The sequence below is a fragment of the Cricetulus griseus genome, chromosome X, assembly GCF_003668045.3.
Source record: "Cricetulus griseus strain 17A/GY chromosome X, alternate assembly CriGri-PICRH-1.0, whole genome shotgun sequence".
NCBI lineage: Eukaryota > Metazoa > Chordata > Mammalia > Rodentia > Cricetidae > Cricetulus > Cricetulus griseus.
The window spans coordinates 95444912-95465108 of record NC_048604.1 but is presented as its reverse complement, the minus strand read 5'-3'; the positions used below and the strand labels follow the sequence as shown (position 1 = coordinate 95465108).

Genomic DNA, 20197 nt, shown 5'->3' with positions numbered 1-20197 from the left:
GAACAGGCCTTTGGATTTGCTTCCTACCTACCACTGTGCCCAGTTAGAGGGGCCAGGGATCCTTACTCAGCACTGCCTCTGCCAAAACCCCAAGACTTTTGCTAGTAAACTATTTGTGGAATGTATGGATGAATTCTGAGCCCTCTCACTCCCCCCAACACTTACTTACTTTTAAAATATTCATTTAAAAACACCAGATTTGCTTCGAATGGGGAATATATGAGAGGGTCTCAAGAGGTGGCGGACATTACACACCTTTGCCTAATGTTACCATGGGAGGCTCCCTTGGATGCATGAAGTGAGATACAGCACGTGTGAGAGAGGTATGCATGGAGATATGCACCAGCCAAAATAAAAAAAACCATATACACAGCTTATCATCAATCAACTCAAAAATACCGTAAAACTGGGTCTTTGCTCCCTTTTACAGAAGCAGCAAATTAATTCTAGTCATTTATGTCCTAATAAGATAGTCTGGGAAGATGGAGAAAAAGAGGGAAGTTTGCTGGATTATTAAGCCTCATGAAGGTAGGTACATAGATTTCATGTTAATGATTAATGTGAATTTGCTTAGCATATATTTTTTCTCTTAAAATATCTACTACTTTTAGTATCCCACTCTTAGGATAAAAACCTTTCTTGAGTCCAATGTGGTGGCACATGCCTATATATTTCCAGCATTGGAGAAGCAGACGTGGGAAGACCACTGTGTGTCTGTGGCCAATCTGGTGAATCCTAGACCACCAGGAGTATAACGACATTCTACCTGAAGAGCCCCCCCCCCTCAAAAAACTCCAAAACAGAAAAAAACCTTAATGTAATTTTCTTGTTTTTTTATATTTAATATGATATAGCAAATACCTGGATATACCAATAGATAGCCGTGTGTGTGTGTGTGTGTGTGTGTGTGTGTGTGTGTGTGTGTGTGTGTGTGTGTGTGTGTGCTTTTTCAAATAAAATAAGAACATATGGCTAAGTTAGGTATTAGAACTGTACTTCTGGGAGGCATTTCTTTGTAAACTGGCAAAATTATCTATTGCCTGATGGGGCCGCAGGAGGGCAGTATGGCAGCCAAAAGCAACATGAAAACAAGGAGAAGAGAATGTAATGGAAAGGAGTTGGAATAAGAGAAAGCCAAGGGACAATTCTTTATTGTTTCTGTAATATAAACCTATTAGCCTGCTGGGCTTTTAATGCCAAAGCACTTCCATTAAAAATTAACAGCTGACAAGACTTTTATAACACTCCTCCAAAAGGATTTAGTAACTTGCTTTTCTAAAAAATACAACTGCTAGAGTCCCAAAGTCAGAGTAGTTGGGCTTTATTACCATGTGGGAAGCTCAGAAGTCAAGGAAATCCTCAAAGGCTACCCCAGGCCTGCTCAGGGCAGCTTGGCAACTCCCAGAGATTAGCCCATGGCCAAGACCACTGCCACTTGGGTTTGTTTATTATCTTCCCACTTATCATTGTATGTTTCCAATTGAAGCCCCAAGCCTAAGCCCTAGGTCTGCATGGTTAACTCTTTTTTTTGTTTGTTCGTTTGGTTTTCTGAAACAGGGTTTCTCTGTATTGCTTTGGAGGTTGTCCTGGAACTCACTCTGTAGACCAGGCTGGCCTCGAACTCACAGAAATCGGCTTGCCTGTGCCTCCCGAGTACTGGGATTAAAGACATGTGCCACCAATGCCTGGTTACTGTGTGGTGAATTCTTACAGTGGCATGCTATTTGGGTTTTTCCTGTGTGTGAGTTCTCCTTTCATAAATTAGCTTAGAAAATAAATAAAAAAGGAAGGAATCAAGAAAAGGGAGAGTAATTGGCTCTCCCAGAAAGAGTTCCTGGCAGATTCCTTCAATATAGTTTCTCCAAGGAGATGAGGATGGATAAAAGGAAAACTCACCATTTCTCAAAATTAGTAAAATGCTTTTTTCTAAGGACCCCAAAGCTCCTGTTCTCAGCAATAAATTGGTTCTAAAGGAGTACATCTTCAGCTACTAAATAGCCTTAGAAGTGAGTTTTTTTTTTTTTTTATTTTCCACTCGGCTCTTTGGGTTCATATTTAATGCTGCAGTGCTTACCTTGTAAGGTGTTAAAGACAGAGAAGAGATACATAAAGATGACATTAACTGGTCCCCAGGCAAAGAGGGCAAAACCCCAAGTAATTCCCAGTAAAAATGTGAGGCCAGCAATACTCCTGAGATCTTGGATACTAGTTTTGCGCTGTGCTCCCAGTTGCTTCTTCCTTTTAATTCGACAGAGTTGAACCAAGACGACAATGAACATGCTGATGTTCAGTAGAAATATTACACAGAAATATCCTACGACTGTGATATAGAACACGGCATTGCTGTTGATCCAGCAACTGGATGGGGGAGAGGAGAGGAGGAAAACATTATAATGATGGAAACATGCTTGCTCCAAGTGACACACTGAATCTATAATGTTTGGCTGAAAACTTTTTTATTCTTCAAGGACAAAAGAAAAAAATGATAAAATGCTCTTCTCCACAAACACCCAGGGAACAGAATCTAAGCGTTTATCTTAGAGACACTTGGTAATGAAGAATATTTTAGGGCTTGGAGAGATGGCTCAGTGGTTAAGAGTAATTGGTGCTTTTCCAGAGGGTCCAAGCTCTGTTTCCAACACCTATGCTGGGAAGCTCATAATTACCTGGAACTTCAGCCCAAGGGATCTGACACCCTTTTCTGGCCTCCACAGACACAAACATGTGGCACACACTCATGTGTACATATACATATACACAAATAAAAATAAATCTTAAAATATTTTAAAACTATTTTAAAGCATTCAGAATGGTGTAAACTGTAATTATCCTAGTCTTCATGTCCTTATTAATATAATATCATGAGCATTTCATTTTTATCAGAGGTTAAGTGTCTTAATATACTTCTTCCTAATATGTATACTCTCTCAGAATAATTCCTCTTAATTCGCTGATTAAATAGTAGGGTGGCATTTTCAACTAGCTAATCTCATTACACATGATGATGAAGGCTCTTGTTAAAAGTGATTTTAGATTTTATTAGGATGGTAGATATAGCCAATAGACTGATTAGATCCTCCATTTTCTTGGAGAATTTAATTTTCTAGTTCCCTGGGCATTCCTAAGATGAATTTATACTTACAAGTCATCTGGCGTGCCATTGGGGAATTTCCCATAAGATCCAATCCCATAATTATCTGGGGATATAGACAGGACGATAGTCACAACAACAGCTGGTACCCCTGAAACATGGGAAACATTAGTCACACAGTTCTGACAGCCAAAGAAAGACTGACTGGAGGTCATTCTATTTTCCTTCCTGTGGCATGGCAGAGACTGGTTAGCTATTCACCAGATTAAGTTTCTTTTCATTTTTGCCAAATGAAGGATGGATGCTTTGGCAGCCAGAACTCTATTTTTGGCTAGTGGGCTATAAACAGAAGTAATTTGCTGCACTGTGGTCCTGCCCTCTAGAAACTACCTGCAAGATCCTCCACTCTTTACCCCCAAACCAAGAGTAGTCTTGGAAACTCCATCTTGAGGCAGAGTCTTCCTCAACTGTACTTCATAAATAACTATAGAGACGCCTTCTTTCCCTTCAACTGGGATGCAGGTGACTGAGAAATGATCTGCTGAGATCTCAAGGCTTCTCTCTTATAGCAGCTAGTGTCACCATTAAATAATACATGTCTGAGATGTAAATTTAAGAGTAAGCAACTCCCAGTGAGTCTTTCATTATAAAATTAAAATTCCTCAGTTGATTATTTGGAACCAAAAGATGAATGGAAAAATCTGTTTTCACTAACTTAGGGCTGGTGATGCTACTATGTTGGCTTTCTCAAGGGCCCATGAGTACTTCTCTTAAAAGGAGGCACAAGAGGGATCCTGACAGTTAAAATGGCTTTCATCTAGGAAAAAATGCCTCACAGGTTGTCACTCACCAGCCCCATGCTGCCACTCTACACTACACACAGACCAGCCAGTCAGCTTCACTGCTCTGGTAAATAAAACAATGACAATAATGCCTTTTATAGATTGGCTGGGTGCCTGATACAATCAAATATATTTTTCATTTTATTTCATTTGTACATCTAATGATACTGATATGATGGTTTCCTAAGTAAGACATTTTTAAAGATAGAATACTGGTGAATGGAGTTGTAGTTCATTCTTAGTTTGTTTATGGTCCTGTGTTAGAGACTCAGTGTCAAAGACATGCATAAGTACTGGAGGTGAAGGAGCTTGTCCTTGACAAGGGCACCTGGCATTTTAGCTTTCTCTAAAGAAGATAAAATTCCTGGACCTGTGACTTTCTTTCTGGACAAGTGAAGGAAACTGTATGTTTTGTTATTCTTCACAAAGATATAAGGATAGGCAGGGTGACATATAGTGAAAAGCTTGTAGTCCTGTTGTGTGGGAGGGACTATTTAAGCTGAAGAAGACAAGGGAATGTGGGAGTGTAGATGGCTGGAATCTAGTGGAAATGAGATGCCTGAAGAATGAGAATGCCAGCCTGGGCTGTCTTCTAGCCTTGCAAAGTGGGGGGTACACCACACCATCACCTAGACCCAGGGTCTTCATGTGGGTGCTGCCTATAACTGCCTTGCTAGCCTCATTGTCTTGTCTTCAATGAAGCAATTTATGTGAAACCACATCAAAGCAATAGGGCTCTACATACTTGTGGATTATCTACAGGACTCTTGGCGGGAGAGGTATCAGCTTACTATATTTCTCTGAAGAGACCAGAATCAAGCTCACTGGTAAGTGCCACCAAGAGCCATGAACTTAATTGAAAATGATCTGGTTGATGACGCAACAGGAGTGTTCTAAAGACAGTGCAGCCCAAGTAGAGTCCAAAGCTTCTTTAAAAAGTTCCCAAGTGGGATCTGATTCATCAAATTTCTACATGAGTACAAGTCAGAACACTGGAGAAGTCCAGACAACACACAAGCAAATTTATACATACCCCAGCCAACAATGCAGAATTTAAGGATGTACTTTCGGATGTAAGTATTAAACACCTTGACAAGTGCAAGGTACATGTGGAATGCTTCTAAGCCCATCCATGTGAATGAGACCAAGAGGAAATAGTGAAGAAATACAGCCACAGAGATGCAGAAACCTCGGGTATTATACAGTGCAATCCAGGAGTCTAGCAGGAAGACCAAGTTGAGCAGAAGCAGGGCAGCACACAGCTGGATGAGGATTTTGGAAGGGTAATCCCTCCTGATCTTTCTAAAATGAGAGGACAAGAAAAGAATTATTAGGGCCAGGCAGTGGTGGCGCACGCCTTTAATCCCAGCACTCAGGAGGCAGAGGCAGGTGAATCTCTGTGAGTTCGAGACCAGCCTGGGTCTAAAAGAGCTAGTTCCAGGACAGCCTCCAAAGCCACAGAGAAACCCTGTCTCGAAAAACCAAAAACAAAAAATTATTAGTATTACAGTTTGGCAAACTTTGTATAAGAATATCCCTCAGGCTGTTTAAGAGTTTTAAGTGATTTATTCATGTGGTATGTATACTACATATACAGATTTCCTTTCAGAGTGGGTGAATGTACAGGGGATGTTAAAACTAACAACATCTGGGTGGTGGTGGCACACACCTTTAATCCCAGCACTGGGCATGCAGAGGCAGGCAGATCTCTGTGAGTTTTAGGCTATCCTGGTCTACAGAGCAAATTCCAAGACAGCCACGACTACACAGAGAAACCCTGTCTCAAAAAAGCAACCAAACAAATAAACAAACAACAGAAAAATCTAAACTGAGGAATTGTGATAATTAATATTGTCAACTCCAATAAACTTCTAAAATCACTGAAGCGACAGGCCTCTGAACTCACCACCAGTGAGGGTAGGAGCAGGCTAACTGAGGTGGGAAGCTCCACATTGAATGTGGGTGGCACTATTCCATGAGTTGGGCCTTCGACAGAATGTCAGGGCCCATAAAGAGGGGTCCCTTTCATCTTGCCTCAAAATCAGAGAGTTTAAAACTACCCTTATACCTATAAATCTGTAGCTTTGCTGCTGCAGGATGTTTCGGCCTTGATAGTGGATGTCTTATCTAAATAACAACAGACTTGGGCTCAGGTGTGTTTACTCTTGACCCTCAAGGCTGGATGGCAGGTGTGGCTACCAAATACCTAGAGGATTAAGGGAAGTAATTCTGTTTTCCCCTTATACATGGTAATAGAAGTCTTCTGCCATTGTCCCCACTTTTGGTTGGGTACTTAAGAATGTTAAAGAATAAACTAAGGGTGGTCAGTATGGACTGAATGGCCCTCCTGACATCTATTCTACGTCTCTGTCTTTTCCTTTAATATTGTTAGCTAGTTTTTCTTTATCCACACTCCCCCTCTCAGGTACGAACCATGGGCAAAACAGCTAGCTCTGACTGCAGACCCCCAAAAGACAGCTTCCCACAACAGAGTAAAAAAAGAGAAAGTGTCTGAGCACCAGAATTCAACACTCTCAGTTCCTGCTGCTGTGATACCCCTACATCCCTATCATGATGCACAGAAACTTCAACCTATGAGCCAAATAAACCTTTCCTTAACTTGACTTTGTCAGGTGTTCAATCACAGCAACAGGAAAAACAGCTAATATGACAACCATACAGCAAATATGTCTCAACTTTTGAAGAATCTTTTACATGCTGATTGTAAACCGTCCCCCACTTTTAAATAGTGTGGAATCAACACCACTGAGAAGCCACCCCACTTCTCATAAAGTACTTCGAGAAGTACCACTAGTTCTTCTCACATAATAGGCTGCTATGTCCAGACCTTCAAACTATGGTCAGATTGCTATATCATCTTACACTATGACTTAAATTGAGATCATGGAAAGAAAGGTTTAAACTATAGCTAAATGTAATGACACAGCAAAACACAGTTAATTGATCTGCTAAGATTTCCTCCTAAAAAGTTATGAGAGGAGCCCTTCTGGTGAGCCAATAAGGAGGTGATGTTATTTGGAGAGTCATTCCTTGTTTTCACTTAGAAAGCCACACTCAACTGAAATTTTCAGTTAAGTTTTACACTCATCTTCCTCATTCCTATACTAGTTAATATAGTTAATCTTTCACATTTGCTCAGTGTTATTTATAAACTTAATTTGTGATTTTTTTGCTGTACATTGTGCTATGGTCTCTTTCATATTGTAACCTCTTTTGTTTCATTATTTCTTTTTTCCTCCACTGAATTCTCATGACATACCAGGCACCCATGCTGGGCACAAAGATGAGCCCATAAAGTAGGGGAAGGCAGAAGCACATGAACAAAAAATTCACATAGAATTTCATAACCAGACATTCTACTCTGTGGATATAAAGGACATGACATGCTAAAGAAAGGGTAATGCATTTTGGTGGTGAAGGTAAGAGCTTCATCTTACAAACCAAATTTCAAGTTGTAGATACTCACTCAAAGGCTATGTAGGTTACAAGAGTAACTGACAGAAAAATTGATGAAAGCCCACAGCCAATATATGTGATAAATGTCAGAGCCATCATTTGACTTGGTGGTAAGGATGTCCGAGATAGGTCCTGGGAAATGAAATATTTCTATTAGTGATCAATCCATCTTGAATATATAATTCTTGTTATTACATTTGTTGAATATGCTAAATACCCATTAATATTCTCATAGTCTGTTTAACCAACATATGAGATAGGCACAATCACTTTCATCAGGTACAAATAAGAATATAGGGAGTTCCAATAACCTACTTGAGGTAGTAGCTAGAAGTAGAGGAATCAAAATTCAAATTCAGGTCTGCCTGACTCCAAAGGTCATATATTTGATCGATGCATCATAGTACACTGGGAAAGTGCTGGATAAGGAGCCTAAAGACTGATATTTGGCTCCTGGCTCTTACATTTCTTAGTCCTATGACTATGAATAACCACCACAAGTCATAATTCTAATTGCAAAAAAATCAACCTGTGTTTAAGGATTGCTGGAAGATTAAATGACATCATTTAAGGATAGAGGTATGGCTAAGTAGGTAGATCATTTGCCTAGCATGCACATAATAATAACAGTAACAATAATTATGTCAAAGTATATTATAAACATTTTAAGTGCATTGAAAGGTAAATGATTTGTGTTGTCCACTCTAAGCAGAATCCCTTGCTACTTAGAGGAGGAAAATGTAAATGTAAATATATAATATTAAGAAACACTTGTATTCTACATTCAAATATTAATCTTTAGATGCATTTGGTTATTAAAAGAGTGGTTTCATTGGTATATAACTATTCCACAATATTGTCTTTTCTGCTTATCTCTCTAGTCATCAAGTAGAGTAGATGATCTGATATAATGTCCAGATAGCTCTAAGACGCAGAATCTAAGGCCATGGAGCATGCGTATGTTACCATTAGGATGCCAAAACTTGTAAGGTGGCTACAGGTACAGGTGGTTTCATTCAGCCTCTTGTCTTTGATGGAGCAGCCATCAGATGACCAACCTCCTCTGCCACCTGTTGGCATCAAGAGCAATATCTGTTCCATCAGCAAAGCCATAACACAGTGACTTACCAACTTCCCCACTCACTCACTTAAGACCTTTAAAGGGTTTAAATTGGAACCTACCATTTCTGCCCAAGTCCCAGAAGACACATTTCACAGCTGAGTCATCCTATAGCAGAAAATAAGTCATGGCTACTTAATTTATCAAACTGAAGAGCAATTAGGAAAATCAGATACTTTTAATTTTATAATCTTATGCTTGATTTTTGGAGACTTACAAGATTCTTAGAAACAAATGAGCCCCATTTAGGTCAGTGCTTCTTAAAATGTGTATAGAAATCACCTAAGGGATTTGTTTAAAAATGTACAGTCGACTTGGTGTAGAGCACTTGCCTAGATTGTGAGGGCATGAGTTCAATCCCCAGCCCAGGGGACAGGGGATAATTTTTGGCTCAGTGAGTCTGGAGTGGGAGCTGAGCATTTGCAAGTCTAGTTAATTCTCAGATGACATTGATGTTGCAGGTCTGAAGACCACACTCTGAGAAGTGAAGTTGTAGCTGAAGCTTAGTATGAGACGAGGTCTCTGGAGGTGGGAGTCAGACTTGCAGCCACATCTCTGTCCACAGTATAATTCAGCAGTGGCTAAAAGCTTGCTTTTGCATTTGTCTGCCTCAGAAACTGCATGGTCAAGGATGAAATGATTCTGGAATTCAAAATTCTGTAGAGCAATAAGCAATTGTAGTCTTCCACAATCTCCTGATTCAAGTTATGCCTTACACTCATAATCTGTACAAGGAGGTGTCCTTGGTCAGTGAACAAACCAGACAGGCCTCTCCTCACCTGACTTGGGTCGATGTGCTTCAGCATGACTGTTACGTTTCTTGTTAAGTTCTTGATAGTCATGTTTGCAACACTTGATGATATGACGTAGCTGATCAGAGAGAGGTTCTCCAAGGAGGGGTCCTAGCACAACAAAGAGCCAGCAAAATGACAATGGAAATGAAATATGATGAGGGGGTTTTAGGGCTAGAAGGACACTAAGGACTATTTGAACTCACATTGTTTGCAATGTGGGTCAGAAATTGTCATTTAGTAAAGTAACTTTTCCAAGACACAGCAGATAGAAGTGGGGCTTATTCCATCTTGAGGCTCTAAATACTAAGTTGAAGTGCACAGTTGACACAATAGGACTTCGTGAATATTTAAAGGGAGACACAACATTAATCATTTAAATCTTGTATCCCTGAGCAAGCTACTGAAACTCCCTGTGCCTCGAGTACCTCTCTGTAAAATGGGGGTAACAATGGGTTTCTTCTTCCCAAGATAGGGATTAGAGACAACACTTGTGAGTCCTTAGGGTAGAGCTTGGCTATTTGTAAGTACTATAGATTTGTTGGGAACTGCTAGTTATCATCATAAGAAACATTAGTGTGTGAATAAGAATTAACCACAGTTTTAAAACTTCATTTGATTTGTAGCAGGTTAATAATATGTGATGATTAAACAGAATTAAATCACCCATCTTCAAACCAAACCAGCCAAAACCAGTAAGCAGCAACTTTACCTGAAACAGGGCAGGTGTTTCAAAAAAATTGAACTGAATCCTAGAAGCCAGTTCTACCTCATTAGCTGGCAAGTTATTCATCAGTGATGAAGGCAGAGTGATGGCACCAATACTATTCTCGGGAGCCTGGGTTTCCAGAGAAACCTGGATATCAAGTAAGAGATAATAAAAGGGTCTGAGTTGATACAATATGGTGGTCAAAACCACAACTCAATGTGGAGGGGCCTGAAGGAGCTTAATCTGTGATCTGCTTCAGCATTTCTAGATCCCAGTCCTTCTAAAGGGTAGATAGAAAACACTAGAAGTGGGATTGCTTTTTAGCACCGCTATATACAATAGTGTAGTTATAAAAATTCTTAAATATGTTGAAATTCATCTCCATGCCTAGGTCCCTCAACTGCCTAGTATTTCTTCATGAAGTTCCATGAAGATACCATTCCTTGCCATCCCTCCACATACCATAATACCAAACACCACCCCCCACTTTCCACTATCCAGTTGTTAAAGGGTTAACGTGGGCACACCCTCTATCCAAGTTATATATCCTTTGAATTCAGGGTTTTGTGCATGCAAAACAGGTCCAATACTACTGAGTCACATGCCAGCCCCTGAAAACAATGTCAGTTTTTATTCTGTCAGTGCTTTCTCTGGCTGCTCTGTATACCAGGCTGGCCTTGAACTCAAAGAGTTCTGCCTGCCATTACCTCCTCAGTGCTGGAATTCAAGGACTCAGATGTTAAATCTTTTGAAAGCTGAATATCACCCCTGATAACCAACAATAATTGCCTCCATCAGTGACAACAATAGGGGCTCCAATCAATCATGCACCAGAAAATGTTGCTTCCATAAGAAATTAGATTGTACCTGAAGATTTTCTGAGTCTTGGGCTGCAAAGGTTGTTGTATTGAAATTACTGGCATTCACTCTGACGACAGCAAGAGCCAAAGAAGGGGAAGTTAGACTGATGGTTGTATTTGAAAACTTCAGCTGTAAGCCAATGTCATCTACCACTTTTAGCAACCTGTAAAGACAGTTGGCAGTTTTAATTTAGTCCTTTTTTCTCTCTCCCCCATTTTCATATAGGGTAGCAACTGGACATTATCACGAGCCTAGTCCTTGGGGGCAAATACTTGGATATCACTGTCACATAAGCAGTATCTTTAGCGTTAGAGGGGAGCCTCTTAGCACCCTGTAATGTACATTATGTAGTTAAATTGCCACGTGTTGTTAAACATTGTTGAAAGAGAACTCATGCAGCAAGGAGGGCCCTCCTGTTCTAGACTCCAGAATGCTTATTTCAAGAGTTCTCCAAAATGATATTTAAAGAGCCATTTCCTGGGACAGGCTGCTTCTCTGATGCCGTAACAGGAAGAAAGGAAAAGGCAAGCAGCAGGAGTGTATTAAAAACATTGTGTCCTTGAGAAGAGCTAGGAGGCGAACTATTTACAATGCAGGTTACTATTGCTTACCCCATAATATAAAGATGCCTACAGCAGGAACTGGAGGCTGGAAGTCATCCATGGAGACAACAAAGAAGACCCTTTCCCCTGACCCGCTCAACTGGGAAATCTAGTTGACTGCCTTAGTTGGTTTCTGCTAGATGTTTGTAAGCCCCTAATTTGAAAATGTCACCATTTGTTTCCTTTCTTAATTGGGCTACATCAGTCAAATGTCTCTGCTGGATGTTTTGAGCCCCCAGTTTAGTGATGTTTTGCTATCTGTTGCTTCTATCTTCTACCCAATATTTATTCTTGCTTTTGCTTGTTTTATACTTAATAAACTCATTCATTCAAAACAGAAAGCTCAGCTATCATGGCTCATTCCCTGAACCATGCAGAACATACCTTTTCTGTTTGCTAAGTCATACCTTTGAGCCAGAGGGGCTAGCAAGGCAGGTGGAGAGTGAAGGAGTTTGCTGACTCGGTTTACCATTTCGCCTGCAAGGTTAGGCTCTAAGCCTCCCAAGGACAATACTTTTTCCATCTGTGAGACTTGGGCCTCAAGATCAGGAACACTGCTGGTGTTGACAACTTCTGCATAAAAAAGCCATGTTATTAATGCATGATATGAAAAATCGCTTCCAAAGGTAAAGCTATAGATCCTATGATGTGGTCAGCTCATTCCTAGGTATTTGTCCAAAAGAAGAAAATATATGTGTTTAGAAGACTTAGTTGTGATTTCTCATAGAGACGTTTTTCATAATAGTTCTAAACTAGAAATAACCCAAATGTCCATGAACTAGAAAATGGATAGATAAATTGTGGTTTATCCACAGTGGAACATTATTTAATGATAAAAAAATGAGCTACCAGGAGTTGGTGGCACACGCCTTTAATCCCAGCACTCGAGAGGCAGAGGCAGGTGGATCTTTGTGAGTTCGAGGCCAGCCTGGTCTCCAGAGCGAGTGCCAGGATAGGCTCCAAAGCTACACAAAGAAACCCTGTCTCAAAAAACAAAACAAAACAGCAAAAGAGCTACCAATATACTCAACAACATGTATGGCTCTCCAGTTGTCTAACATGTTACATGACAAAATCCAAATTCAAAAGGGTACATCCTATATGATTCTCTTCATACGACATTTTTAGAAAAGTTAAAACTACAGGGAAACACAACATGCCAGTGGTGGCCAGGCCTAGAGGTAAGCTCTGACTTAAAAGAGACACAAAGGAACTATAGAGGTTGTGGAAAAGTTATGTATCTTGTTTGTGATGGTAGTTCCATGACCACAGATGCTTATCTAACTGCATAAAACTATGAAAATTCCATTTATCCATACAACCGGTGAACTTTTATTGTATGTAAATTATTTTAATAAACCTGACTAAAAATATAAAACCACATCAGAGTATTTATACAGTGATATAAATAGTGATGTAAATACAAATATTTTACTAGTATTCAATTTATATCATTTGAACAAGATTTATATCTTTTATGAACAAGAAATTATGAAGTCAATAGCCAGATTATCAGCTATGTTATTTTTATAGTGTTCAATTAAAAAAATAAACATCAACAATATAAACCTGTCTTTAACAACAAAAATCTGTGTGTCCCTGTCTATCTGTAGGTTGCTCTCTCTCTCTCTCTCTCTCTCTCTCTCTCTCTCTCTCTCTCTCTCTCTGTGTGTGTGTGTTACTTTCTTTTTTTGAGACAAGGTCTCAAGTAGGCAAAGCTTCCCTTGAACTCCTGATCCCTGAGATACTGTCTGGACTCTTCAAATGCTAGAATTACACCACACCCAGATTTTTAAATATACAAAAAGGTTTCTTAGATATAACAATATTATAAGATTTCTTATTTTGCATATTCCTTTCTGGTCTATATCCATGTGCATCTATACTATTATGAACATGGAGTATTTTAAACTAGCTGTTGTTGGGCCATCATCCCTTCACATCAAGATTTTAAAGTATCTCCACATTTTTGTACAGCTATTCTAATGGCCCATGTCATTGTGTTGAGGTAGCATGTTCTATATAATCTTATATAATCACTCTTCTCTTATGTAAGCATTAAGCTTTAATGATTTTTGAACTACTAGGCTATACTCTGATGTGCATCTTGTATGCATATGTTGTTCACTTCTGTTGCCCTAAGAATCGAAGCATAGGCTCTGGGTCCTCTTGATGGCTTTTGGAGTAACCTGTGTGATTGATTTGGAAAAAATCACTGTAGTCCCAGTGCAAGGAATTTCAACCATAATTTATTATTCAGCTGTTAAACCTCTTAAATTGTGATTCCATAATTTTGACCAAAATTTCTACATTTATTTTAAAATAATTTGACAGCAGTGCTTATTGAGAGAAATAGTAAATCACTTGGAAGAAGCTCCAAATATCCTTGGGGATGCTGGCACAATGGCAGAGGAGCAGAAACCATAACCTGGATCTAGACTAGCAATACACCAGACTTGGCTTTGTCTCCCATCCTCTAATTCTTCTTCTTCTTCTTCTTCTTCTTCTTCTTCTTCTTCTTCTTCTTCTTCTTCTTCTTCTTCTTCTTCTTCTTCTTCTTCTTCCTCCTCCTCCTTCTCCTCCTCCTCTTCTTCTTTCTCCTCTTCCTTCTTCATCCTCCTTCGTCTGCCTCCTCCTCTTCCTTTCTTTTTCTTTTTTAAAAATTTGTTTCGAGGCAAGGTTTCTCTGTAGACCAGGCTAACCTCAAAATTACAGAGACCTGTCTGCCTCTGCCTCCCAAGTGCTGGAATTAAAGGTTGCGTCACCACAACAGGCCCTAAATGTGTAGCCCAGGTTGGCCTCAAACTCCACTCCCTCTGCCTCCTTTAGCAAATCCTACTGGTGGGCACCACCATAACTGGCCCATCCTCTGATTTCTAAAGGAAGACCCACTTTTTATTCAATGAACTTAAAGTTCTAGACACCCAGGACTACTCTCTGTTCTTTCCCTCTTCCCATTATTCCCATGCAACTAAGCCCACATAGCTTCTGGGAACCCTTTGCCATTTCCATGGCTTTTCCATATATACTATTGTTCCTAGCCAAGTGCAACTAGTGTCACATATCCACCCATCATCACATGAAATAGGTCAGAAGGTGCCAAAATGTTCATTTTAGTTTTTGCTGCATGTGAGGGCTTAAGCCTGGGTCTTCCAAATGTTTCAGAAGAATGGTTTAATGAGGTCTTAACCTGTGTCTTGATTTTGCAAGCTGCTAGCTGCATTTTAGGAAGTTCAAATCCCAACATCCCCCAGGATCAGCTTGGCTTCTCATATTTACCTGTCTCACCAGGAGGTATGCTGATGGTGACCACCTTTTCAGGGACAGATGGAGCTGGTGGGGTAAGAGAGGGAAGGGAGGACTGCACAGGTGGCAGGGTGTGGGAAAAATCAGTTTGTGGCAGAGAGGAAGAGACAGCTACAGGCTGAACAGGTATGTCAGTGGCAGGGCCAGAAGGCTGGGGAGACGGAAGGTGACTCTCTTGTGCCAGAGAGGGTGTGCTTTGGGTCATAGAGGCACGATCAAGGGGTTCAGACAAAGACAAGTCACTAGCGATGTGGGACAAAATGGTGGCCTGAGGTACAACCGGCACCGGCTTGCTGGAAGAAGATAACGGTGGGCCATGTGGCTGATAAGCAACACAGACAATGGGATCCTGCAGTTCGCTAAAGGAAAAAAATCAGAGAGATCCATATGAGACACCAATAAGGTACAGAGGGCTGAGTCCTCACCACCAGCAGCTACCTGGTACCACCAAGTTAACGGGGTTTCACTCTAAAAGACTGGACACTTCACACTCTCTGTGCCTCTGGCACTGGCTTCTGGCCCTGTTTCCTTCATACTTTTGGGGAAGAGAAATTAGCATTATTCTACAGACACCAGTTCTGGTTCACTGATTTATCACTGTTCTAGAGCTCTATGCCATACTGTGTTTCACTCAGTTGAGGGGATATTACAACATTCTCTATCCCTGGAGGAAAGACATACCAAATGTCCCATAAGTCCACTGACCTCATTACATTAGAAATCTGTCTTCACCATTTCATAACATTATAACCAGGTATAGTGGTCACTAGCACATGGTAAGTGATCAAGAAATATTGGTTGGATAAAAATATGAATCAAGCTGGGGCCAAAGAGATAGCTCCCGGCTTGTCAGTCAACTACTTCTTAACATTGCTTTAGTTCAGTGGTGCTAAACCTTGGCTATACATGAGCTCTATTAGAGAACCTTGAAAATATATCCATATAGATAGATAGGCAGATTATATTGCAGCTTGACCAGATGTAGAGTCAGCTAGGAGACACCCTATGTCTGCGAGGGTGTTTACAAACAGGTTTGACTGAGAGAAGACCCCCGCTGTATGTGGGTATCACCATACTTGGGCTGGGGTTCAGCATTCATCTCTCTCAGCTTTGAGACTGTGGGTGCAATGTGACCAGCCCTCTCATACTTGTGCTGTCATAACAAATAGTATTCCTTCTTAAACTAAAAAAGCAAATAAATCACTTCTTCCTCTTAAGTTGCCTCTGCCAGGTATTTTGTTTCAGAAATGAGGAATCTAAATAGGTAGAGAGAGAAAGAGATACAGGACAGATAGATTTCTGTGGCTTACCCTCATGCCTCATGTAGTTAGTATTGGGATAGCATCTAGTGGATCTCAGGCATGTGTATTTTCTAGACACTCTGGTGATGACTTTCCCAGATAGAACTCACCTACTATCTTCACATGATCACTATGTCTTAGAACATATTAGGGAGGAGTAACTAGAGTGGACAAATAAAAACTCAGGGATGTCTCTGATAGACCCAGTTTTAGATGGAGACAGAAAAACCAATGAAAATATATTCTTAGAGAGCTTCTCTTAGACAAGAGGAGGGAGAATAATTGTATTGAGGAGCTGTGCTGGCTAGTCTTATGTCAATTTGACACATAAACTAGTGTTATCTGTCTGAAAGAAGAGAACCCCAATTGAGCAGATGCCTCCATAAAACCAGCTGTAAGACATTTTCTTGATTAGTGATTGATGGGGTAGGGCCCAGCCTATTGTGCATGGTTCCTTCCCTGGGCTGCTGGACCTGGACTCTATAAAAAGGTAGGCTGAGCAAGCTATGGGGAGAAAGTCAGTAAGTAGCATTCCTCGTTGGTCTCTCCATCAACTCCTGCCTCCAGGTTCCTGCCCTGTTTTAGTTCCTGTCCTGACTTCCTCTAATTATGGACTATGATCTAGAAGCATAAGTCAAATAAACCCTTTCTTTCCCAACTTGCTTTTGGTCATGATGTTTTACCACAGCAATAATAACTCGAAGACAGGAGCTTTGGATAAGCATAACTTTAAAGATTGGTATGAAGTTCAGTTGGTAAGTGTGCCTGCTTCAAAGATATTAAATACTGGGTTTGACCCCAAGCACCACATAAACTGATGATCCTGCCACTTGGGAAGTAGAGACAGGAGGATCTGGAGTCCAAGGTCATTGACTACATTGTGACTGTAAAATCAGTAGGTTTAAGACATGAGGTCCTGTCTCAGAGGGAGCAAGAGAGTGGGACAGAGACAGAGTGAGACAGACAAAGACACAGAGACAAAGAGAGCCCTCTGGATGAGTGATTTACCACATGCCTGTGAGATGCCATTCTCTTCGTCATATATTATGCAACCCATCTGGCCATGTTGTGGAAAGGTGCCTTGCAACAGGTACATGAGATTGTCTTCAGGTTACACGGAGGCTAGAGAAGCTAGACTCCCACCACAGGCTTCCATTATAGGGCTGCCTTGGATTCCTGTTGCTCGTGCTAATCCTGAGCCTTCAGCCATTGAGTGAAGCAACCCAAGTAAACACCAGAGAAGTAGATGACAAAGCTATTCAATGCTGGTGCCTAGATGGCCCTCCCATACAGCTGGTCTGCAATTTCTGGGGTTGAACACAGGCATGGATGCTTCCATATGCAGTAAAGTGTATTTGCTTTGCATTTAGCACCAGATGAATGGTATGTATATATAGACCTGAGTTATCACCACCTAATTTCTAAACATAGAATAGTCCTGGTGCCCCAGAAGGGTACTCTGACACATCCGCATGTTATCAAAGTGTCCCAGGTGTCTCTACTAATCCTAAGGACCAATATATTTCAAAGACCCAGTGATCATACAATTCTAGCTCAGTAGTTTTCACATTTGGCTTCAGATTAGAATCATCTCACTCAGGGGTTTGTAAAAACCTCAGGAGCTTGTGCTATACCAGTCCAATCTCTGAAGGTAGGAGGCAGGAACTGTTTTTTTTTTTTAATTCCCCCAGGGACTTATGCATAAGGCCATGGCAGAAAATCACTGCATTGCTCTATTACCTGTATCCTTAGTCTTCAAAATAGGTGTCAGGAGCCAGGTATAGTGGTGCACACCTTTAATCCCAGCACTTGGGAGGCAGAGGCAGGCAGATTTCTATGGATTTCTGTGAGTTTGAGGTCAGCCTGATTTACATATGAGATCCAGACCAGCCAGAGTTACATGATGAGACCTTGTCTTAAAAAAAGCAAAACCAGCTGGGCGTTGGTGGCACACGCCTTTAATCCCAGCACTCGGGAGGCAGAGGCAGGAGGATCTCTATGAGTTCGAGGCCAGCCTAGTCTCCAGAGCAAGTGCCAGGATAGGCTCCTAAGCTACACAGAGAAACCCTGTCTCAAAAAAACCAAAAAAAAAAAAAAGCAAAACCAAAACGTCTATGTGAACGTGGAGTTCAGGGACCAGCCCCATTGGGATCCTCCAGGAGTTCACTAGAAATGCAGAATCTCAGGCTCTTCCCCAGACTCACTGGGTCACAATTCACATTTCAAAGGGTGCACAGAGATTGATGCATGTGGAAATGGTTAAGACTGGTCAAATTCACTTTCTAATTTACAGAGGCTAGTTCATTTCCCCACCTCACCTAAGACTTTGAAGGTAGAAAGTACCTACTTTAGAATGGACTTGGATGTATGACTAGAGAATGACAGCAGTAGGCAGGCATGGACCTAAATCTGCCCTGCTTTCCACGGACTGCTTCTTCCTAATAGATCTCTGAATGGGAAGCCTTTAGAGGGCATGGGTGCCGCCTTAAGAGTGAAGGCCTTTTGCTCCAATTCTGGCACTCTAGATATCCTATCCCCTAAATAGTTCTCAACTTCTAGCTTAATGGAAGTTGTTATGTTTAATAGGGTATGTTTATCTTCAGTCTTTATTGAAAAAAGATACTACAGATCTTTAGAGAATTTTAACTGTCCCTTGAACCCAGTGTTTTAACATACCCCAGAAATATGGCCCATATTGGGCTGATAGAGTACACTTGGCCTTCTCTTCCCATATGGGAAGCTTCACATTTTAAATTATGTATGTCCGAGGTCCTCCCCATGTCCCCTCCTACTTAGATCCACACCTGAGTCTCCAGGCATCTAAGGAATAATAATAAAACAAAATAAGCAAAAAGGAACAAATTGGAATAGAACAAAACAAACATACAATCAGAAGAAAAAAAACCACAGAAAAAGCATGAGAAACACATATAGATTCAGAGACACACATGTTTGTACACATAGAAATCCCATAGCAACACAAAATTGGAAGTCATAATACATATGCAAAGGGCCCACACAGTTAAAAAATGCTCTAACTCCCTAAGATTTTTTTCTGACTATAGAAAAATAGAAAATTCTGTAAAATAAAAGAAGGAAAATGCAGAGAAGAGGAAAAGGAGAAGGAGGAGATAGAGATAATAAAATATTCAGGCAAGTGAGTCATGGGAAGCCATGTGAACATTTTCATTGGTTCATTCATTTTTTTCTATGTACATTTTGTTGTACCCATGATCACATCATATGTGACTTTTGTAGTCTTCTTCCTAGTTACCCACTACAAAGAAATGAGTTATGGAAGTGATTCTCAATTTTGATTGTACATTAAAACTCCCAAAGTATCTTTGCCCCCTTTATTTTGGATTTTTGAGAGAGGGTCTTACTCTATGCAGCCAAGGCTGAAATTCAAACACATTATTATGTAGCTCAGGCTGGTTTCAATCTCAAGGTGAGCCTCCCACCTCACAGCCTTTTGAGAAGAGGGTTTTAAAGCCTTAAAAACCTAGGGTATATCTCAGATCATTCTACTCCAGAATATCTGGGGGTGGTGATTAGGAATCAGCATTTCTAAAACTAAAATTTGAGCTAACTTTTGGCTTATAGAAAGATGGCACAACAACAGAGTTCTACATGTCCTTCATCCAGCATCTTCCAATGTTCACATCTGACATCCAGAATGAGACCCAAGTGCCAATTAACATTTAGAACACCACAAAGATGTACCATACCCAGCTCTAAAAACAATCTGTAAGGCTTTCCCAGTGATTCCAGTGTATGGACAAGATTGAGAAACACTGTTTTAAGTTAGTGGTCCAAATGGAAGCTCCACAGAATGGAAAACCATTTTCTATGAAATTGAAAGCCTCTCCACAATCTGAAAATCCTGACTATCCTTGGCTAGTGTTTGTTGTGCTGTGAAAGAAAATGGCCTCCATAAACTCTGAGGGAGTGGCACTATAAGGAAGTATGGCTTTGCTGGAGTAGGTGTGACTTTGTTGGAGGAAGTGTGTCACTAGAGGGCAGACTTTGGGGTCTCAGATGCTCAAGCCATGCCCAGTGTGGAAGCCTCTTCCTGCTCCCTACAGATCAAGATATAG

The 20197-nt window shown here is 40.6% G+C and overlaps 1 protein-coding gene across 1 annotated transcript in view; it reads right to left on the bottom strand.

Moving 5' to 3' along the window:
* The window catches only part of Adgrg2 (adhesion G protein-coupled receptor G2), a 105321-nt gene that overhangs the window by 5113 nt on the left and 80011 nt on the right, over positions 1–20197 (bottom strand). The window contains exons 11-21 of the mRNA XM_035449754.1: positions 14773–15158; positions 11901–12066; positions 10898–11054; positions 10034–10177; positions 9310–9432; positions 8593–8638; positions 8377–8480; positions 7421–7542; positions 4967–5235; positions 3143–3242; positions 2075–2358 (exon numbers count right to left, since the gene is read on the bottom strand). Coding sequence (XP_035305645.1) covers positions 2075–2358; positions 3143–3242; positions 4967–5235; positions 7421–7542; positions 8377–8480; positions 8593–8638; positions 9310–9432; positions 10034–10177; positions 10898–11054; positions 11901–12066; positions 14773–15158 — 1901 coding nt within the window. The remainder of the gene's footprint in view (positions 1–2074; positions 2359–3142; positions 3243–4966; positions 5236–7420; positions 7543–8376; positions 8481–8592; positions 8639–9309; positions 9433–10033; positions 10178–10897; positions 11055–11900; positions 12067–14772; positions 15159–20197) is intronic.